At 36.8% G+C, this 24,152-nt stretch overlaps 1 protein-coding gene across 1 annotated transcript in view; it reads left to right on the forward strand.

Moving 5' to 3' along the window:
* Positions 1-24,152, forward strand: part of SRGAP1 (SLIT-ROBO Rho GTPase activating protein 1) — a 331,212-nt gene that overhangs the window by 218,302 nt on the left and 88,758 nt on the right. The window contains 2 exon segments of the mRNA XM_020990183.2: positions 7,236-7,418; positions 7,894-8,022. Coding sequence (XP_020845842.1) covers positions 7,236-7,418; positions 7,894-8,022 — 312 coding nt within the window.

Below are 24,152 nucleotides of genomic sequence, written 5' to 3' on the forward strand. Positions count from 1 at the left end.
AAAGAACTGTGGAGTTTGAATGCAGATCGAAGCATCCTATTTGCTATTTTATTTTCTTCTGTTTCGTTTTGTTTCTTCTTTCTTGTGATTCCACCTATTTGTTCTAATTCTTGTTTACAACATGACTAATGTGGAAATATGTTTAATACAGATGTATATGTAGAGCCTCTATCAGATTGCATGTAGTATTGGCAAGGAGAAGGGGAGAAAATTTAAAACTCAAAAGCTTATGGGAGTGATTGCTGAAAACTAAAAATTAATTATTTTTAAAAAAAAAGGAAGGAAGAACAGGTAGCTTGTTTTCCTACTGAGGTGGGTGTTTCATTTTGTTAATTTTGAAAAGTTTCTGGAACCGGGACCCAGATGGCAAGTGGATTTATTCTCCACTCAGCCTAGAAATGCAAGGTGTATATACGGAAGGGTCATTTGACCTGTGCTATTTGCCCAGCTGCTCGGTAGGTCCCTTCTCATTTCCCAGCTGCTCTCTAGCTTCCTAATGCTGTTTTGTTTTTCTTTTGAACTTGAGTAGCAGACCCAGCTTTCCCTGGCTGGGTCTGATTACTGCTCGCTTAGGACAGATAACCTTCCAAGTTACACTTGGCCCAGAAGCAGCTGCTGGTGTTTTCAGTTTCAGCCTCGATTACATTCTCTCTCACGCCAGTGAGAGAGTGATTGCTTTTGACCCTATTTTCTAGGGTACCTCTTAGGGAAGGTTGCTGTCCGTTGACTCCAATCCCTGGGTTCTTGCCAAGTAGAGATGATTGGAATTAAATGTCCCCTTTGATTCTACAAATGAAGAAATGAAGGTTCAGGTGAATAAAGTTGAAAAGTCATGAAAGTAGTCAAGGTCATAGTTGCCAAAATAACCTTTTCAAACCCCCCATACAGACTGTCACCCTCTCCCCAACTACACACATACGCGCGTGCGCTCGCGCGCACACACACACACACACACACACACACACACACACACAGAGATTATTGAATAAACCTGAGCAGAATTCCCAAATATACATAAGAAGAATGTGGTAGCAATGGAAGATTGTACTTTCCCCCACCTTTTTAAAAAGTCCTTTAATTATTTTCAAATTCAATTCAACTAAATTCAACAAACATTTATTGAACAGAGACTGGTTTTGCCTGTCTTTGTATTCCTGTTGTTTAGTGCAATGCCTGGCACATAGTAGGCACTTAATAAATGCATGTTGCCTTTGACCTGACTTGACTAAATATCTACTATTTCTCAGAGGATGGGTCTGAAAAGATAAAAAATGACACTGTCACTGCCCTCAAGGAACTTAAAATACTTAAAAAAGTAAGACTGCACAAATAAATAAATAAAAATTAATTAATTAAAAATAATGAAAAAATAAATTAAAAATAATTTTTTTTTAAAGTGGGATAAAGAAACACAGAGATACAGTTTGACACTCTTAGAGAGTAAGAGTATCAAAACCTTTTAGTGATGCCCTGTACAATAAATTAAAAATTCCTTAACTTGAAATTTAAGGTTCCAGCCCATCTTTCCAACATTTTTTCACTCTGCTCCCCTTTACACACTCTGCATTCCGGACAAATTGGGTTATTAGTTCCTCTCATTACATTAATGCTCTCTATCTCCTGTTCGTGAACATACTCCCACTGGGCTTATTGAAATGCTTCTCTTGAATTGTCCATTCAATGACCTGGATCCTCCCAAAAGGCTTCTCTGATTCGTAGGAACTACAAGGGACCTTCTAGGGCAACTCCCATTTTATAGCCAAGAAAACTGAGACCCAGACAGGAAGTGACCTGGCCAAAGTCACATGGATAGTAAGTGGCAGAGTCAAGACTTGATCCCAAGTCCACTGTCTCCCCATGCAGTATTCATTCCCACCATTCCCCTCCAAATACTTACACCCTGCCTCTAAAGTAAGGGCTCCTAGGTAGTGCAGTGGATAGAGTACCAAGCCTGGAGTCAAAAACTCTTCTTTGTGAGCTCAAATATGGCCTCAAACATTTACTCACCGTCTGACCCTGGGCAAGTCGTGTAACTCTGTTTGCCTCAGTTTCATCATCTATAAAATGATCTGGAGAAGAAAATGGCAGACCACTCAAGTAACTTTACCAAGAAAACACCCCAATTGGATCACAAAGAGTCAGACACAACTAAAAAACAACCTCCAAATTTAAAAGTAATCTCTCCCTCCTCTTTTTTTTTAAGAAGTTTTTCAGGTAATAGTAGGAATGAAAGCTGTTATTATCCTTGTTTTACAGAGGAGGAAACTGAGGCATACAGAGATTAAATGTTTCGCATAAAGATATACAGCTAGTAAGTGTCAGGCAGAATTCAAACTCAGTTCTTCCTGACTCCAGCCAAGTATCCACACTCTTAACTGTGTAACTCCATTTTCCTTTATCCTACTTTTCGTATTTATTGGTGCAGTCTTACTGGATTTTAAGTTCCTTGAGGGCAGTGACAGTGTCATTTTTTAATCTTTTCAGACCCATCCTCTGAGAAATAGTAGATATTTAGTCAAGTCAGGTCAAAGGCAACATACGTTTATTAAGTGCCTACTATGTGCCAGGCATTGCATTAAGCAACAGGAATACGAAGAGAGGCAAAACCAGTCTCTGTTCAATAAATGTTTGTTGAATTTAGTTGAATTGAATTTGAAAACAATTGAAGGACTTTTTAAAAAGGTGGGGGAAAGTACAATCTTCCATTGCTACCACATTCTTCTTATGTATATTTGGGAATTCTGCTCAGTCTTATTCGATAATCATTTTTCAGCTCCAATTATGTTTAATGCACTGTATTAGGAATTGGGGGATGCAAAGGTAAAATAATATATTGTCCCTGCCCCTCAAGGAATTTGCATTCAGATGAGGTGTTTAGATATGGCTTTTCAGTATTTATTTAAGAGGTTTTGTGCTTCCCCAGCCAGTCTTCAGGTTTCTGTAAGAGTGTCACATATACCTGAGAAATAGTCATACCACTTTTTGTTCCTGTTCAATCATTTGCTGAGATTATTATATCTAAGCTTTCTAAAATTCTGTGTAGGTACTGAATTTCTTTCTTGTTTGTCATTTGTTCAACTTGACTAGGTCTGAAAGGATACATTGAGGTCCCCAGCGATTATAGTTTTTCTGGCTCTTCTTCCCTATAATTCAATTCACCTTTAATTTAAATACTTAAATGCTATTGCAATAGATGCATATGTATTAGGTAATGATATTATTTCCTTGTCTGTGTTTTTTTTAAGCACAATGCATTTTCCCTGTTTATCTTTTCTGACCTTATTTACTTTTATTCTTACCTTCTTTGAGATCCTGATGTAGACACCTGTCTGTGTTGTGAATACATCAAAACCTGTCATTTTCTATGACTTTAAGTCTAGGGTTGCAAATGTAATCCTTTCTTTCTGAAAATGGTGATTAAATTGAATTTTAGTAAGAAACATATCCATATTTGAAAAATTTAAATAGCTGTCCAAGTAAGTTTTTAGCATTTATGTTTCTGGAGTTATTAAAGCTTAAAAGCTGTACTAAGACTTTTGTAACACCCTGTATTTGACTCCCTCTGTAACCCTTGAAGACATTAAGATTCTAAAGGACTATTTATCTTTTTGCTCTATTAGATTGTAATCATGTCATCATTGTCCAACCTCTTCTAGCTGGTCAGATGTATTTACCTTTCCAGGTATCTACTGGGCCCTCCTCTTCAGCAACTAAGGGACATAGTGGATAGAACAAAGGTTTGGAGTCAGGAAGACCTGATGAGTTCCATCCTTGCCTCAGATACTTACTAGGGGAGTGACCCAAAGAAAATCACTTAATTTCTCTGTGCCTTAGTTTCCTTATCTGTAAAATGGACATAATAGCACCTACTTCCAAGGCTGGTTGGGAGGATTAACTGAGTTAACATACATAAAAATGCTTTGTATAAAGTGCTATATAAATGCAAGTGCTTGAAACTTCTCTATTATATTAAAATTCCATCTTTTTTTTCTCTTATAGGATTATATTCAGGGTAAATTATTCTTGGTTTTGGAATATCATAAGATTTCCCCTCCTTTTTGTCAGTAGCACCAAACAAGGCTTGTCTATTGTGACATGTTTCTTGGTGCTTGCATTCTTTCTTTCTGGCTTCTTGCAGTATTTTTTTCATGGATAAGCAAGCTCAGGATTTCGGCTTATGGCATGCCTGGGAATGTTCATTTTCAGGTTTCTTTCAGGAGGCAATCTTTCTGATTTCACTTTAACCTCTGATACTCATAGCTCCAGGCAGTTTTCTTTTATGATGTTGAAATATAGTAGCCAGACTTTGTTTGGTCGTAGTTTTCAGAGATGTAGATGATTATTAAATTATCTCTCCTTTCCCCTTTTTTCTAGAAACTGAGACTGAGAAGAGAAAGATTATTTTCCTATTTAATCTAAGATAGTGAGGAAACATTTTGGTATTTTTTATTGACACATTCTGAGGTCTTTATGGTCAGTATTTCCTCTGTAAATGTTCAATATATCGAAACTCTGCCCAAAGGTTTCTCTGATCCCTCATTGTGGGCTGGATGTGAGCTGGGCTCCTTGCTGAAAGGCTGTGCCCATGGAGCAAGGCTGAAGCTAGTTTTCTACCCAAGCTAGAAGAGGATTGAGTATCAATAATGCTCTGTTTATCAGTTTTCCAAATTCCAGCCTAGCTGTGTTTGGAGAAACTGATTACCATAGAAGTGGCTACTAGGTACTTATATTCTCAGACATGGAATTAGAGGTTTTAAATTTGTTTAGGTGGTCAAATTCCCCATAATGACGAATTCATGAAGCAGTACAGTATCTATAAATGCTAAGTTTCCCTTTGCCATTCTTTCTTTATTTTAGTCTGAGCCTAATGACTGTAAACAGGGGGGAAAAAATTTCACCAGAATGGTGGTGAGATAAGGAAATTAAACTTTAAGGCTCCAAAACTTATTAATGTACTAGGACTTTGTTTCCCCTGAATATTTGCACAGTACTTGTTCAAGTAAAATACCAACTCATTTTGACAAGCAGAATCTTATGTAATATAATTAAATTAATGAGGCTTTCTATTCATTTGGAATTTGTGACAAATCAGAAACAAACTGGCATGAAATTTGCCTTTCTAGTGACTAAGAAGAAATGAGTGACCAAGTAAATTAGTAATGTGAATGAGATTGGGGCGGGGAAGGGGATGGAGTTTAAACTTAAGAAGATACAGTTTTCAAGCATTTTAATGTTCCTCATTAATATCCATGGTCATAATTAGCATTAACATAATAAATTAATCAGTCTAACCTAGTTCCCAAAGTATTCTTCTAGGTAGGTTTTTTTCTTTTAAAAAGATTAAATTAACACTTATTTTATTTTTCAGTTAACAACTATTTGTTTTTTCTCCCCCTCCCCCCAGAGTGTTTAATAACTGGCTTCAAAAAAAAAAAACAACCAAAATACTGTACACTTTTAAATTTAATCTACATTATTCAGGTTTTCTACATCAGTTTTTTACATCAGCGAAACAGTCAAGCCCTGATTTGGTAGTATTTGCCAATTTCACATGTTTAATGCTCACACTGAAAATTTGACAATCATCTCTGGGAACACCAAACCCACCCCTAATTAAAAAGAAATCAAGACGTGGGTTTGTTTTTTCCAATTCCATTTCTTTAAATTAAAAAAAAAAGTAGATTTAAAGAGCTGCTATACATAAAGCATGCCGTGCTGGGCAAGATGTGAGCTTAGCTCTTGTTGCTGTATATAATTCAAAGTAGCAAGCTACGTTTCAATCAGTCAACTAACAAGAAGGCTGTAAGCACCTACGCATTCCAGGCACTGGTCCAGGGACCATGGATGACAAATAAAAAGAATAAAACAATCCCTGCTGTCAAGGAGAGTGTGGTGAAAGATAATGTGTGTTATTTGGGATGTGGTGAATTTGAGATATCTCCAGAACATCCAGTTCTAAATGTCCAGTAAGCAAATTGGTGATGGGAGTCTGAAGCTCAGGGGAGAGTCTGGACCTAGATAAAGAGATCTATGAGTCACTGGCAAAAAGATGATGATTAAGCCCATGGAAGAAAATGAAGTCATTGAAAGAATGTGTAGAGAGAGGTCCCTAGATGGAGCCTTGAGTAACACCCACTTTTCAGAAGTATGATATGGATAATAAGCTATTGAAGGCAACATGATACAGATAATGAGCTATTGAGGGTGGCAGTCGTGAGGTAAGTTATGGATAATGAGCTGTTGCAGGAGACAGAGAAGGGGCAATCAGAGACGTAGGAGGGGATATTCAGATATTCAGTTCAAAGACTTTGTAATGTAGTGTATATTGAGGCATTCTTGGAATCACAAAGTTTGTATATAATATAAGCCTCTGGTTTATACCAGCTCTTTGATTACCCAAGTGACTCTTGACAGATTGTGTGGTACAGTGGAAAAGGCTTTGAACTTAAAGTAATGGACTTGAAGTCACTGGAGTTGAGTTCAAATTCAGACTTTTTCACTTATACCTTTGTAACCTTAGGCAGTCACTTAATCTCCCTAAGCTTCAGGTCCCTCATCTCTAAATTGAGAGTTAGACTAACCTTTAATAAGTGTTCCTTCCTACTCTTGATCTATGATCCTAAGTTACAGAAAAATGGCTGAGTTAGATTAATAATAATAACAACAATAGTGATAGCTAACATTTACGTAGCACCTACTGTGTGCCAGGTACCATACTAAGCACTTTACAGATATTATCTCATTTAATCCTCACAACAGCACTGGGAGGCTAGTGCTATTATTATCATCCCTACTTCATAACTGAGGAAACGGAAGCAGACAGAGGTAAGTGACTTACTCAGGTAACATGGCTAGGAAGTGTCTAAGGCTCAGTTTGTACTCTGATGTTCCTTACTCGAAGCCCAGCATTCTATCCAGTGTGCCATTTAGCTGCATTAGTGGAAAGATTTTCTCACAGTACATGGATCCAATTACAGGTCTGGACCCAAGAATAATTCAGCAGTTTTTTTCTAGTCATTCATTCATTCATTTATTTGTTTGTTTAGAACTAATATAGACTAACTTCCTTCAATATTATCTGAAAATGAGATTTGTCACTATCTATACAAATATGATTGCTCCAAAATAGTGATTTTGGTTTTGTTTTTATTGTTAATGCGTTTCCTTGCTGTTCTCATTCACTATTTAAATCACAGTCATGTTTTCACCGTTCTCTGGCCTCCTTTTCCCCACAGGTCATGAAAACATACCACATGTATCATGCAGAAAGCATCAGTGCAGAGAGCAAATTAAAAGAAGCAGAAAAACAGGAAGAAAAACAAATTGGACGGTCCGGGGACCCAGTCTTTCACATCCGACTAGAAGAGAGACATCAGAGGAGGAGTTCTGTGAAGAAGATTGAGAAAATGAAAGAGAAGGTAGGTCACAAAGAATTTCAGACCTGCTCCAGTGGAAAATCTATGAGTCCGAAAAGGCACTGATGCAGTAACTAACATGAAGATATTTGGCCTTTATTTTGAAGCTGTGTCTCTACTCTCAGGAGGAGATAATTGTTTTAGAAACATAAAAATCATGTAATAGCAGCTGGACATCATTTTGTGTTGAATACAAAATATTTTGTTCCAGATGTAGAGAACTTGAAAATTAATTAAGAGGTTTTCATTGCACACAGGCCTGTGGCCAGCTGTGTAGCTGTTATTCCCAGTTGTCGGGGTAATGTGGGCTTGCAATAAATCAAATTTGAAATGTTCTTTTCTCTAAATACTTTGAGGCATTTGTACATATTAGATATACAGTTTAGGTTAATAAAAATTCCTAGAGATTTTTCTGTCTTTAAAAAAAAAAGCTATGATTTCTTTTTTTCATCTTCAGTTCCTATATCTTCATTCACAGCGACAGGCAAAGTATTCAGAGAATAAATTAAAATCCATCAAAGCACGAAATGAATATCTCCTAACCCTAGAAGCAACAAATGCCTCCGTGTTCAAGTATTATATCCATGACCTCTCGGATTTAATTGATGTAAGTATTTGGAAGTTTGTATATTTCTCATATTTAATCAGAATGGAGAAGACAAAGTTTCAGTTATTCATTTTATTTTTATTCCTGTTGTACTGTTGTGAGTTTCAGGTTGTGCAGGAAAAGAAGGCAGATATCTCTGAAGAGCGGCACAAGAAGGGCTATTGATTAGGAAATGTTTTGATCGATGAAATGAAATAATTGAAGTGAAAATACTCCATTAGCCTACAAAGTGAAGTGGAGTGCTTAGGTGATAGTAACATCCTGCCATGATGGTGGTAGTTACCACCACCAAACACATGTTGGCTTCAGCCAATGTGCTACCTTCAAACATTCTTCTCTCACTTACTGGCAGTGAAAGGCTTACCTGCCCTTGCCAAGTGTAGGTAAGATCAAAGACTGAATTATAGGAACTAGGGATAGAAGGGACCTTAGGCAGAAAATCTAGTCATAAAACAGCAGAATTTCAGAGTTGGAAGGAACCTTGACAACATCAACCACAACAACAATAATAATAATAGTGTTTCAATAGCACTTGTTTCCAAAGGGCTTTACAAATATTTCATTTTATCCCCACAACCACCCTGAGAGGCGGCTGCTGTTATTATTATTCTCCTTTTATAGATGAGGAAGTTGATGTGCACAGAATAGGTTCCCCCACTGGACTTTCAGTTTCTGTATGGCAAGAGCGGTTGTTTCCTCATCCTCATATCGATAGCACCTATCTCATAAGGTTCAGTGTCTTGCATGTAATGCGTGCTCAATACATTTTTTCTGGAATTTAGTTGAAGATAACTCAGTCTTTAATAGAAGAGTCTGCAAAAGTGTATAAATTAAAAATTTTATATATATTAGATTAGGTGAAGTTGGGCCTGTGTTTCATTTTCAGCTTAAATGTGAGATTGTTCCAATGAAGTGTTTTCACAATTAGCCAGAACACTTCCAAGTTGAAAGAAGTTGATATTGGGTGATTGGTTGTTACTTTTAAAGGAAGCAGTGGATTGGAATGGACCTATCAGAATGGCAGTTTATTTTATAGGAATTCAATTTACATAATACTTTTGATCCTAAAAACATTATTGAATTTGACTCATTTTGGTAGGAAAAAAAAAGTTCCTTGGTATTTGAAAGTGTGTAACAAAGAACATTAGAACTGGAAGGGACCTTTTGTCATTATTATTATTATTATTATTATTATTATTATTATATTATTATTATTATTATTATTATAACTAACAATTATATAGCACTTTATGGTTTACAAAACGCTTCACGAATATTATCTGATCCTTACAACAACCCTGAGAAGTGTGTACTGTTATCTCCATTTCTTCAGATGAGCAAACTGAGACAGATAGAGGTTAAGTGACTTGCCTAGGGGTCACACTGTTAGTACATGTCTGTCATAGGATTTGTACTCCGGTCTTTATGAGTCCAGGTCCATCATTCTTATCTTCTGTAACCACCTAGCTGCCTCTAGATATTAACAAGTCCACTCCCCCCATTTTAGAGATGAGAACTCGGAGACCTACAGATGGAAAGTGACTTGCTAAATGGCAAATGGCAGAGCCAGGACTTGAACCTAGATTTCATGAAACCAATGCTTTTTCCATCCCTTTTGATAATCTTTTATGATAGTCCAGTCCATGTAGTAAAATACCTTTTAAGATGAGCTTCACTGGAAAATTGACTCCAAAACTAAACAAGGATGTTCCCCTTCAAGTCAAAATTTAGAGTAAAACTGTTTATATATAAACTACATTTTTTAAAAAGCCAAATTAAATAGAAATATAATGAAGGGACAGTCTAATCTAGTCTTTCATATGGGATGAAGTTTAGGATAAGTTGATGCTTAGATTTAGTTTACTTTAAATGTTCTCCTGAAGCATCACCTTTAAAAGCATTTGCTGATGTTTATGTTCAGATATTTAATAAAGAGATAGCATGGCATAGTGAATAGAGAGCTGGCCACAGAGCCTGAAAGACCTGAGTTCGAGTGCTGCTCGTTGTTCTTACTGGCTATGCAACCCTGGGTGAGTCAGTAGACAACTCTCTAGGACTACAGTTACAAAAAAGGTACTCACCTGTGATAGAGGGAGTTTCCCTATCCCTATTCCTTATTATGAATTTTTTAAAAATAACTCAAAGTGGAGCACATTTTACTGCCTCACTTAAGAGTTTTCCCAACCGGTATAGGCCATAGTGATATGACCAAAATGGATGTCATTAAAAATCCTATGTAATAAGCCATCCTTCCACAGATTTGGAATTCAGACAAGAAGTGAACTTGAGCTAGCCTCTGGATAACACATCCTTTTTTTTTTTTTTAGTGCAAATTAATACAGACATACTTCATCTTATGTCATCAACTGGTTCCATGAAACAAGATGCTTTTTTATTTTTTATTTTATATTTTTATTTTGTTATGTTACAGGGGGCTGAGGAGATTTAATATCACTGGAATTCAAATGCTAACTCAGATCATCTTAGAAAAACCAAATTGTTATCCAAATAACATTTCCAAACATTACGTTGGAGTTTGCTAATAATGTATTAACAGTGTTTTCGAAAGATGATATTGATCAGGGTAATATCATGTTGGATGTGTTTATCTTTTAAACAAAATTGTAGTGGCAATATTTAAAATATTTCAGAATTTTAGAGGCATGCATGGATACGTATATTTACATATAAATAAATGATATCCTAATTTTGACTCTCATCTGTTCACTAAAATGACTTCCTAAGGACCTTCACTAGATGACACCTTGCTAGCCTGGTTATATTTCTTTTGTATACTTTTAAATAATAAAAATACATTCCTTGTAGATATTATATGATGCAGTGGCTAAGTGATTCAGAAAGAACCTTCCTATCATTAATTCTAATTAGTGATTTTTTTGTTATACATATACATGAGCCATATATAGCTCATAATTGAGGCAAATTGGCAAAGAATTAGATATGAAGTGGTGTCTATGGGCACTTGGTAGTCAGATATTGAGAATTTTATTCAGGGTTATAGAATGAATTGCACCCTGGGTACTAAAAAAGTCAGTAACCCTAAATAATATCTCAGAACAAGAAAATAATAAATTTGAATAAACTTTGAGGGGGCCATTTTGTTTTCTTTTTTAAAAAAAGTTACTCTGTGTCTTTTAGAATTTGTTTTCAAAAATCTTGAATTCTTAATTAAGTATAATTTTAATGTAATCACCATATGATTAGCCCTATACCAAGTGTGAAGTATTCCAAATGAAACTTCATGGTTAAGACCAAACTGAAGTGTTTGAGGTCTAAACTCTAAGCACCGATGAAACTTTTAGAAGGATATTCACTTGGGTGATAGAAGCATCTGGGAATTATAGAGCTGGACAGTCCTTCAGAGTTCTTCAGTCAGTAGGCATTTATCAAACACTGATGATGTGCCACACGTTGGGTTAAGTACTGAAAATACAAAGGGGAATAAAAGTAGTTCCTTCCCTCATCTTCTTCTTCTTCTTCTTCTTTTTGGGGGGGGCTAGGCAGTGGGGTTAAGTGACTTGCCCAGGGTCACACAGCTACTAAGTGTGATGTGTCTCAGGCCGGATTTGAACTCAGGTCCTCCTGAGTCCAGGGCTGGTGCTCTATCCACTGCACCACCTAGCTGCCCCTCTTCCCTCACATTCTAAGAGCTCATCTTCTAATGGAGCAAACAACATGGACATCTAGGTACATGCAAGTTACATATTTAGAGTAAATGGAAGTTAATCTTAGAGAAGAAGTCACTCGTAGCTGGGTGGACTGTTGAGAGGCATGATGCAGAAGATGGCATGTGAACTGAGTCTTGAAGATGCCAGGGATTCTAAGAGGAAGAGATGGGAAAAGTTGCTGAGTGATGCTGTTGGGAGGTCTTAAAATAGCAATGGAGAGTAAGAAGGATTGCAATTTCATTATTGCAACTGAATCAAAGAGTTTGAAAGAAAAAAGTGCAGCCAGAACTAGAAATAATGGCCAAGAATGTAGTGTCAGTTCAAGAGAACCAGGGCTCAGTAAATGCTAGAAGATGGAAAGAACAAGACAGAAAATGGTCTTAATCAGAGGAGGTGTATTAAGTATGGAGCAAGCATTCCAGAGAGCACAGTGGAAGGAGTAGACAGATATGGAGTAGGACATTAAGGACATAGGGTTGATGAATAAGGGAGCTGGGGGCGGAGGGTGTTCTTTGGCAATCAGGGCTCCATATCACTGAGCTGGAGAGAGTAGGAAGGAATAGCAGCATGCTAACCATTGGGGAATGAGTATCAGTGAATTCTCATCTTGAAGCCAGGTGATTATAGTGTTTAAGGCTGGTCCTGGAGGTCCTAACAAATATTCATTTGGTCCTTACTAGCATTTAAATGCTTCCTATATTCCAGGCACTGTGCGAAGTCCTGGGGATGCAAAGAAGGGAAAAAATATGGTCTTTGCCCTCAAGGAATTCTCATTCAAGTGAGAAAGACAACGTTAAACAACTCTATACTATACATATACATACAGGATATAGATAGATGGATGGATAGATGATAGATATACACATGTATATATGCACATATATATGGATGTATAGATATGGTAGACAAGAGGTAATCTCAGAGGGAAGGCATAAAGACTGAGAGAGAGAAATGAGAAAAAGCCTTCTGTAAATGGCAAAATTTGAGCTGAATCTTAAAGGAAGCTGGGGAGGGATAACTTTCAACTGCCTGCCCTATTGCTGTGAGCTGGAAGACCTCATAGCAGGCCCAAGTGAAAGGCAGTATATGCTCCTGGTCAGAAAGCAGGAACAGCTGTTTTGGGGCTCCATGTGGTATATGTAGTCTTGACCTGAACAGGAAAGCCCTGCAGAAAATCCTTGAAAATCAGTCATCCATCCCCTGCTTGAAGATCTCTAATGAAGGAGAGACATTGCACTTTTGGACAACTCCTGTTAAAAGGGAGTATTTCTCTACATCAAGCAGGCATTGGCTTCTCTGCAATTTCTAATCTTTCTCATTATTCAGAGGTCTGGGCCACAGCAGAGCCGTTCTGACCTCTCTTTTACATGAAAGCCCTCAAACACTTAGCTATCATGTTTGCCTCACCCACTCTCACTTCCTACCTTTCAAGTAGGAAGGCTTTATCTAGGCTAACTAGCCATGATCCTTTAACAACAAAACAAAAAAAAATTACAAAAAATCCAAACTTCACATACACCAAAGGAAATTAGTATTTCCTTATACAAAGTAGACCAGAAAAACAAGTTATGGTGGAAAAATGAACCCATAAATATATAATAAACTATAAATAAATAGATAATATGTTAATACATAATATGTAAATATATAGCATCTAACATATTAATTTCAGTGAGTATTTTTCAATTAACAAGCTATTGTTTTCTGTCTTCACCTTCTTCCTTCCATTGAAAAGAAAAATGAAAAAAACAAAACCCTTGTAACAAATATGCATAGTCAAGGAAAACAAATCCCAGTGTTGGCCATATCCAAAAACATATGTTTCATTTTGCATATTGAGCCTGTTACTTCTCTCAGGAAGTGGCTAACATTCTTTTTCATCAGTACTCTGGAATCATGGTTGGTAAGTGCATTGATCAGAGTTCTTAAGTCTTTCAGAGTTAATCATTTTTAATTACATTTTTATATGTTACTCTTTTTTTTACTTAATAGTATTTTAATTTTTTCCAATTACTTGTAAAGGTAGTTTTCAATATTTTTAAGATTTTGAGTTCCATATTTTTCTTCCTCACCCTTACCGCCCCACTCCCCAAGACAGCAAGCAGTCCAATATAGATTATATGTGTACAATCATGTTAAACGTATTTCCACATCAGTCATGTTGTGAAAGAAAAATCAGAACAAAATGGAAAACCACAAGGAAGAAAAAAACAAAAAAAAAAAGTAAGAACAGTATGCTTCAATCTGCATTCAGATTCTGTAGTTCTCTCTCTGGATGTGGATAGCATTTTCTATCATGAGTCTTTTGAAATTGTCTTAGATCATTGTGTGGCTGAGAAGAGCTAAATCTATCACAGTTGATCATCACACAATCTTGCTGTTACTATGTAAAATGTTCTCCTGGTTCTGCTCACTACACTCAGTATATCAATCCATGTAAGTCTTTCCAGGTTTTTTCTGAAGTCTGCTTGCTCATCATTTCTTATAGCACAATAGTATTCCATTTCATTCATATACCAAACTTATTCAGCCATTCCTCAGTTGATGGGCATCTCCTCAATTTCCAGTTCTTTGCCACCACAAAAAGAGCTGGTATGAATGTTTTTATACATGTGAGTCCTTTTTCCTGTTTTATGATCTCTTTGAGATACAGACCTAGTAGTGGTATTGCTGGATCAAAGGGTATGCATTGTAAAATAATATTAATAAATAATATAAACAATAAATAAATAAAGTTTTATAGCCCTTTGGGCATAGTTCCAAATTGCTTTCCAGAATGGTTGGATCAGTTCACAATTCCACCAACAATGTATTAGTGTTCCAAATTTCCCACATCTTTTCCAGTGTTTATCATTTTTCTATTCTGTCATATTAGCCAATCTGATAAGTGAGACGTGATCCCTCAGAGTTGCTTGAATTTGCATTTTTCTAATCAATTAAAGCATTTTTTCATATGTCTATAGAGAGCTTTAATTTCTTCATCTGAAAACTGCCTGTTCATATCCGTTGACCACTTACCAATTGGAGAATGACTTGTATTCTTGTAAATTTGATTGAGTTCTCTATATATTTTAGAAATGAGGCCTTTATCGGAAACGTTGGCTATGAAAAGAGTTTCCAGCTTTCTGCTTTCCTTCTAAACTTGACTGCATTGGTTTTGTTTATGCAAAACCTTTTTAATTTAATGCAATCCACATTATCCATTTTGCATTTTATAATGTTCTCTATCTCATTTGGTCATAAATTCTTCACTTCTCCATAGATCTGACAGGTAAACTGTTCCTTGCTCTCCTAATTTGCTTATGGTATCACACTTTATGTCTAAAGCATTACATGTTACTTTCAAAGCTGTCACTTATCCATTTTTCCTTCTGAACTTCTTTCTCTTCTGGGCATTAAAAATGCACAATGGGGGCAGCTAGGTGGCACAGTGGATAGAATACTGGCCCTGGAGTCAGGAGGACATAAGTTCAAATCTGGCCTCAGACGCTTGACACTTACTAGCTGTGTGACCCTGGGCAAGTCACTTAACCCTATTGCCTAGCCCCCCCCCCAAAAAAAATAATAATGCACAATGACCCTCTTTTTTCTTTTCTTTTTTTGCAACACTGTACTGTTCTCTAAACCACCAATCCTACTCCAAGATGAAAAGTGTTGTGTATTTCCCTCCATCTTATAGTTTTATAGTTTTCCTCTCTTTATTCACCACCCTCTCTTTACAAAGAGGAAGGTAGTGAGAGGAGAGTACTCAGTAATGTGTTCAATAATGTGCTTCTTTTCAGTTCTTCTTTTCTTGCTATTGCCCAGTCCTGATCCCAGTGTTTTACCCTTTCTTTCTTTCCTTTTATCCACCCTCTAGTGTTGGAGTTTGTGTTACGTATGACCAGTCCCTTCTTGAATAGACCCTTCCTTTCAATCCCCACCTTTTTTATCGACTCAAATAATTTTTTGTTGGATATGTTTAAAGAATAAGATTGATGGTAGACTCAGTAAGTACTTCAGGGTAGTGTTTTTGAAAACAATCTATAAACAGGCCAACTCGCATAAGACCTGGTGGTATACTTGTTTATAGAAACATATGAGGTGCCCAAGGAAATCAGTCATCCAAAATATCTTACGCAAGCTCAAGTGAGTCACCACTAATGGTGGAATTTTGTTTCCTGGCTGTAGAAAAAAATTGGACAAAATTAAATAAGAAACTAATTTTTAAAAATTTATTGTCTTCAATTTTCTAGAATTGTCCTGGGGGGGGAAATGTGAAATGCAACTTTTACTTTTCCACAGCTCTCTATGGAAACTGCTAGTGTAACTGTGCTAGAGACTTAATTGGCTCAGAGGACTAATTCCCAGACCATTTACATAGCTTCCTGGGGTAGAAGTAGAAAAGGTATTCAACACAGAAGTACAAAAGCCAGCATTGGAGTCTCTAGCTCTCCTGGCTTAGGCACACCAGCACTGCCCACGGAGTCAGGGAAGCACAATAGCCTAACCATGCTACAGCCAAGCACCCTCCTTTAGTTAATGGTCTGTGAGTCTTTCATTTCATTCCATCCTGAAACTCATTCGCCAGATTAGCACAAGTCGGTGCTGGCTTACAGTATCATCAATTCAACAGCATCTCAGCAAACGTTTCCTCTTTTGTTAGTCAGAATCCATCCAGAATAACAATTCACCTCATACCATTTGAAGAATGAAAATATCAAGAATTTATCAACTCATCTACTTGACAGTTGAATTCCCCTGTCACTATTATGTTTTACCTCTTATGTGGTTTATGATCTGTTTTCTAAACTCATCACCCACTGCCTCCTGGCCCTGTAGTCCAGAGGATATTCCCACCCTAAAATTACTTTTGGTTCTTGTTCCTTCTGTTAAATAAAAGGGTTGGATGAGATGACTGTTAAGGTCCCTTCCAGCTCTGGATCCTAGGATCCTTTGACTAGGATCTAGCTTCTTGAGCTAGAATAAAATTCATATTCCCACAAACCTGAGCTCTTTAAATGAATGTTGGTGCCCACAAAGTGGCATTCATTCCACTGGCTATTCCACACCTGCACGTGTTCTTAATGGGGAAGGGAACAAGCATTTATTAAGCACCTATTGTATGCTAGGCAAGGCGCCCAGGCCTGGAGTCAGGAGGACCTGCCTTCAAATCCAGCCTTAGACATTTACTAGCTGCGTGACCCTGGGCAAATTACTTGACCCTGTTTGCCTCAGTTTCACCATCTGTAAAATGATCTGGAGAAGGAAGTGGCAAACCACTCCAGTATCTTTGCCATGAAAACCCCAAAGGGGATCACAGACAGGAGTGAAACCATTCAACAATAAAAAATGTGCTAGACATTGTGCTAAGCATCTTACAAATATTATCTCATTTGATCCTCACAGCAATCCTGAGGTGTAGATGTTATCATTGTCTCCATTTTACAGATGAGGAAACTAAAGTAGGCAGAGGTTAAATGAGTTACCCAGGGTCACATAGCTAGGTGACATCTGTGACTGGATTCGAACTCAGGTTTTCCTGACTCCAGACCCAGTGCTTCACTTAGTTGCCTGTCTTGTGGTGGGTACGTACCACCCCAGTGTCTTGAATAATGAAGCATTATTAGTACACTGATCCATTCCATTTATACAGTAATAGCAAAATATTTGTCATCTTCAATGTACAGCTTTCTGGATGTTAATAATTCTACATAGAAGTGCATGGATTATTTCCGGAGTTAGAGAATAAATCTTACTAACCATCATGGATTATTGCAGCTCAGTAACTTCCCACAGCCCACTAATTTGCTTTGTAGAAATGTTTGTCATCTGTGTTATTAGCTTTTCATGCAAAGGGAGGGTCTTCTGTTGCGGGCCCTCTTTATATTGTCATTTCTAAATAATGAGCTATGTAGCATCTTTTAGTTGAATCTTTATGTCTCTGGCATAATGAGGCTGCTTGAAAAAACAACTTACTCAGAGTGAAGAGTTTTCTTAATGAATTTGACTTTTTCCCTACATCATAGGAATTTCATTAAGATTTATCAGTTGAGATCCATCCAATTATAGTGGTGTGTTCCCAATTAGAGCTGAGTCTTTATTAAGGCAATTATAGAGAGACCATGGGTTGTGAACCTAAAGTGTTAAGGAATAATGATTCTGTCATCTTTTCTGTCTTTCTGGATCGTGAACGTTTTTTAAATCGTTGAGTTAGAAAAAGATTAGGGGTCCTGGTTAAGGTAACAGTTCTTAGCCTTTTTTGAACCCTTTGGCAGGCTGGTGAAGCCTGTGGACCCCTTCTTTCTGTTTTTAAATGCATAAGATGCATAGGATTATTCAGGAAACCAAGTAGGTTGAAATACGAAAGTCCGTAAAAGTTTAGTTCAATTCGTTGGTTTTAAGGTCACCACCATCTTTCTACTCATTCAAGTCCACAAGCTCAAAATCAGTCTTGACTCCTCACTCATCCTCACCCCATGTATCTAATCAATTGCTGTCTTAAACTGTCCTACCTCTACATCCACCCCTCTTCACCATAGTTTAAGTAAGGATCCCTTTCACCTATACCATTCCACCTGCCTCAGTTGCAACCCTCTCTCTCTCCTTTGAAATCCTTCCTTACACCAAAAGTGATATCCCCAAGCACAGGTTTGACTATGTCACTTCCCCTCCTCAGTAAACTCCAATGGCTCCCTATTGACCAGGATCAAATATAAACTCCTCTCCTTGAGTTTTAAAGCTTTTCACAACCTAGCCACCCCAAACTACCTTTCCAGTCTTTTTATACATTACTCCCTTTCAGGTACTCCATGGTCCAGTCAAACTGTCCCTCTTTCTATTCCTTGTAAATGGCACTACATCTCCCACTCCCATGGCCTTGCCTTTGCACTGTCTATTCCATACACGGAGTTTATTCCCTCCTCACCTCCGCCTCTTGAAATCTTTTGTTTCCTTCAAGACTTAGCTAAAGCTTTATCGTCTGTATGAAGCCTTTCCTCCCCTCCACCCTCACCAGCTACTAGCATCTTCTCTCCCAGAATTACTTTGCATTTACAGGATGATGTACTGGAATAAATGGGCAGCTAGGTGGCAGAGTGGGTAGAGCCACTGGGCCTGGAGTCAGGAAAACCTGAGTTCAAATCCAGAATACATTTTTCTTTTACAAAAAGAGAAGTGTCCCAAATTTGCTGACTTTTTCTATGATGATGAATGACTGTCATTATTGTGCTACCTAGCACATACTTTGAGTTCCAAATTATGTCCCTCCCCTACCTATTGAGACATAATCAGTGATACCCTTTATGCATGTGAAATCATGAAAAACATATTTCCATAGTAGCCATGTGTAGCAGATATTTTTTTAAAAATTATCTATTCCCTGATGGCAAGGTGACTTGCAAAAATAACTAAATTACATCCAGGAAGAGGGAAATTATTGGATTTCAACAAAAACTTAAGCACAGGATGGGGTTGAAAAATACATATCAAGAATTTGTTGGGGCAACCAGATGGTGCAGTGAATAGAGCACTAGCTCTGGAGTCAGGAGGACCTGAGTTCAAATGCAGTCTCACACCAGACACTTGTCACTAGCTGCGTGACCCTGGGCAAGTCATTAACTGCAATTGACTCACCCCCCCCCCAAAAAAAAAGAATTTGTTGAGTGCAATCAACATCCTTCAATTTGGAACTATGGTCTCCTCTTTTCAGCTGTGTTAGCCATCTAAAACTCATACTGAACTTAACTGAACTTAGAACCACGTTCAGGTATGTAGTATATACATATATGTGTGTGTGTGTGTGTGTGTATATGTATATGTGTGTGTATATATATATATATATATGTATGTGTGTGTATATATATATATATATATATATATATATATATATATATATGAGATGCATATTCAAAAACATTTAACTAGTAGCAATGTATAGTCAGAAAGATTTAGAGTACTGACTAAAACACAATGGCCCCTGTTAGGGAGAGTGTCACAGACCTGAGAAAAACCTTACACAATTTTTCTTTTTAAGGCAATTGGGGTTAAGTGACTTGCCTACAGTCACACAGCTAGTATGTGTCAGGTGTTTGGTCTGAGGCCAGATGTAAACTCAGGTCCTCCTGATTTCAGGGCCGGTGCTCTATCTACTACACCACCTAGCTGCCCCTCACAAATTTTTAAAGAGGTAACTATAGCTTTTTCCTGGGGAATTTCTTTTGTTGCTGTTTAATTGCCCAGATGGCCCTCAGCTGCACTGGGATGCAGGCGTCAGACCTGTAGCTGTCTAGTGACAACGTAGTTTAATTCCACCTTTTGAATACATACTTTCAATATTTTTCAGCTCAAAATTCATTGCCCTTCATGATGCCTTTATATAAGGGCATCCCCTACAGTCAGGAAGTCCTGAGTTCAAATCCAGCCTCAGACACTTACTAGCTAGTGTCCCTTGCCAAGTCACTTAATCCCTGTTTGCCTTGGTTTCCTCACCTGTAGAATGGGGATAAGAATATATCTACTACTTCCCAGGGTTATTATAAGCATTGAATAAGCTAATAATCATAAAGTGCTTAGGAGAGCATGTGGTAAGTGCTATATAAATGTTAGCTATTATTATAATTGAGTAAATAGAAAGTGTATTTAATAAAAACAGACTAGGAAAACATGATAGAAAATCTAGCAGACAAATAAATAGGTTTTTGACCCACTAGCTCCTTATCTTCTCCTCCCCAGTTAGCATGTGCACAAGAATATATGAGCCCTTTGGAAACTCATTAGGTTCAGAATGGCTTCAGAAACTCAAGTCTAGCCTAAGGGGTGAGGTGCACTAGCTTGGACCTGCCTTGGGGAGCATTTGGAGCCTCTGGAGATTTGTTTGCAGGCAGGTAATGAAATCTACGAATTTCCATTCACTTTATTGCACTCTGTGCTACGCATATTAACATCCACCTTTCCGTTTCGTACTTTGCATCTGTTTCCACCTCACGTATTTATCTTTTAGGCCCACTTATTGCTGAAGAGACAGCTGACAACTATTTTTCCTAAATGCTTGGCCAGGCTGTTAAGACGGCAGCAAGAAATAGGTTAGAGGTCGGTCCTCCTCTGGTGACTCATGGGAACTATAGTCATCTCCCCGTGTATGTTTATCAGACAATGAAGACAAAGGCACCTGGGGAGGGAAAGATGACAGATGTATACAAAGACCCAGTAGAAGCTTAGGTAAAGTCTACCACTGTCTATATCTTCCAACTCAGACCTCAGAGGCACCTTTCCTCCCAGAAAATGTTATTTCTGGTGGAGAATATTATAGCAAGAAGTAGTGAAGGAAGAAAGGATAGGTAATTGTTCCAAAGACATATTTCTGTCTTCCATTCTTACATATACTTGGTAAGTCAAAGAGCTGTAATTATAATTAGGAAGATTTATTTATTCATTCGATAAACATTTATTAAATGCCGGCTGTGTGCTAGCCACTGGGTATTCAAATACAAAAAAAAAGATATTCTCTGTCCTGAAGGAGCTTACAATCTAATGGTGGAAGACAGCACACACAAGGAAGTTGCTGAGGTCAGGGCAGGAGAAAAGAAGGTACTTGACGAGGGGACAGGGTAGAAAAGTCAGAAGTCTCAGAGAAGTGCAGCCAGGTGAGAAAAGGGGAAATGTGTGAGCTAGGCTCCTCCTAATATGGACGTTTAGGAGTTCATGGCTTCACCCTTCAATCAGAGGGGCAGAGTGTGGTGATGGAGTGGTGTACCAAGGCTAATTGGATGATTAGGTTTTCCCAATAATAAGCTTCTTGAGTCATGATGGAGAAGTTGCATGCCCCAGTACAATATTGATCTTAAATAACCTGATAGGTATGAGGTGAAACTGTAGAGTTGTTTTAAATTTCATTTCTCTTTTTGGTATTTTGAAGCATTTTTCAGAGAGTTGTTGAAAAGTTTCATTTCTTTTGTTGAGAACTGCCTGTTCATTTTCCTTAACCAGTTATCTATGGGAGAATCGATCTTGTTCTTATATGTTTGAATCAGTTTCCAAATGTCTTTGATAGCTGACCTTTATGAGAATAACTTGTTACAAAAATTTTTCCCCTAAATTAGCTGTTTCACTTCTAATTTTAACTGTATTATTTTGCTTGTGTAAAACCTTTTCGGTTTTTTACAATCAAAAATGTCCATTTTATTTTCTGTGATCCTTTCTTACTTGTTTGATTAAGAACTCTTCTCCTACCTATGTTGCTGAAAGCTGTCTTCGTTACTACCCCTCTACTTTGTTTATGATGTAACATTTTGCATCTTTGTCTTTTGCTATTTGAAGCTTATGTATGTGGTATGAGATGTTAATCTAAGCCTAATTTCTGCCAGACTGCTTTACCATTTCCCCCCATAATTTAGGTGGTATATGAGATCCTACACCAGTGATTGATATCCTTGTGTTTATTAAACACTGTGTTGCTATATTCATTTGCTTCTGGACCTTGTATACCTGATCTGTTCAACTGATCAAATTTTCTAGTTTTTTTAACTAGTACCAAATGATTTTGGCTGTTTTGACTCCTTTCTTCCCAGTTTTGTTCATTATTTCTTCTGAGATTTTGGCCATTTGTTTTTGTCTTCTGTAAAATAACTTCATCAGTTCGATTGCTATGGTACTAGTGAGTAAATCAATTTACATGGTACTGTCATTTTTATTATAACTACAATCAATTAATATTTCTCCAATTATTGAAAGCTATCTTTATGTGTTATGTGGTTGTATTCATATAATTCCTCTGTATGTCTTGGTAGCATGTTTCAAGATGTTTTATACATTGTGAAATCATTTTGAATATAATTTCTCTTTATGTATTCCTGCTGTTTTGTTAGTAATACACAGAAAGGATTATATTTATATGTGTTTATCTTGCGCTACTTTGCTAAAATTGTTTCAATTAATTTTAGTTGACTCTCTCGACTTCTTTATGTAGGCCATCATATCATTTTTTAAAAGTGACAATTTATTTTCTCTTTCATAGTTATCCCCTCAATTTCTTTTTCTTGTCTTAGCTAGCATTTCTGAAACCATATTACTTAATGGTAGTTGCTTTTCCCCTAATCTTATTGGGAAGTCCTTAAGTATTTCTCCATCACAAATAATATTGTCTCTTGGTTTCTAGAGAGATACTATTTATCATACCAATAAAAGATCCATGTATTCCTATGGTTTTTAATATTTTTCAATTTGAGTATTGTATTTTGTTATTTTTTTTTCCTGAGGGTAATGAAATAATCTTATAATTTCATTTTTTTAATAAATATTGCCTATTATAGCTATGATTTTCCTAATACTAATCCAACCATGCATCACTGTTATAATTTCATTGTAGTCATAGTGTATGGCCTTTTTTAATATGTTATTATATCTACTTTTTAAAATTTTTACTTGGTACTTTAGCATTGATATACATATGATATATGGAAATATCTATAATTTTCTTTATTTTGCCTCTTTGTGATTTAGGTATCAGAACTGTACTCATGGAAAGAATTTCACAAAATCCCTTCTTATTTTAGCAAACATTTTATGTAACATAGGAATTAGTTTTTCTCTGAAGGTTTGATAGAATTCACTTGTAAATCTAACTGGCCCTAGTTTGCTTTTTATAAGTTTATGGATTTTTTCATTTATTTTTCTGAAATGGGGTAGTTAAAAAATTCTTTCTTGTTCTGTTAATGTATTTTATATTTCTGCAAATGTTCATTCATTTCATTTATCAGTTTTTTGGCTTGTAGTTTCTAATAATTTATTTTATTTCCTCATCATATTGTGAATGCTCATTTTTCATTTTTTTGATATTAACAATTTGGTATTCCTCTCTATTAGCAAACATTTTTTATTTTTCAAGTGATTTTCATAATTTCTAGTTTGCTGTTTCCTTGAGGTTTTTGATTTTTTTGCTTTTGGCATTTTTTTGTTCCATGCCCAACGGGGAAAAAAAAAAGTGTTCTTTCTCTCTTTTATTGATGACGTAGAGCTATGAATTTCCCTCCACACTTTTGGCTATATTACAGAAGTATTGTTATGCCATTTCATCATTTTCTTTGATGAAATTGTATTTTTTCTACTATTTTTCTTTGACCTGCTAAGTCTTTAGGATTAGATTGTTTAGTCTCTACTTAGGAAGCAGTAAATTGGTGCAGTGGATGGAATGATGGCTCTGTAGTCAAGAAGGCCTAAATTGGAGCAGCTAGGTGGCTTGAAGGATAGAGTGCTCTCCATGGAGTCAGGAGGACCTGAGTTCAATCTGGCCTCAGACACTTGGCACTTACTAGCTGTGTAACCTTGGGCAAGTCACTTAATCCCATTGCCTAGCCAAAAAAAAAAAAAAAAGAAAAGAAAAGAAGGCCTAAGTTCAGATCTGTCCTCAGATGCTATGTGACCCAGGGCAAGGCAATTAACTTCCATTTCTTCATCTGTAAAATG

The sequence above is a fragment of the Phascolarctos cinereus genome, unplaced genomic scaffold (genome assembly GCF_003287225.1).
Source record: "Phascolarctos cinereus isolate Bilbo 61053 unplaced genomic scaffold, phaCin_HiC Scaffold_1;HRSCAF=81, whole genome shotgun sequence".
In the NCBI taxonomy this organism is placed as follows: Eukaryota; Metazoa; Chordata; class Mammalia; order Diprotodontia; family Phascolarctidae; genus Phascolarctos; species Phascolarctos cinereus.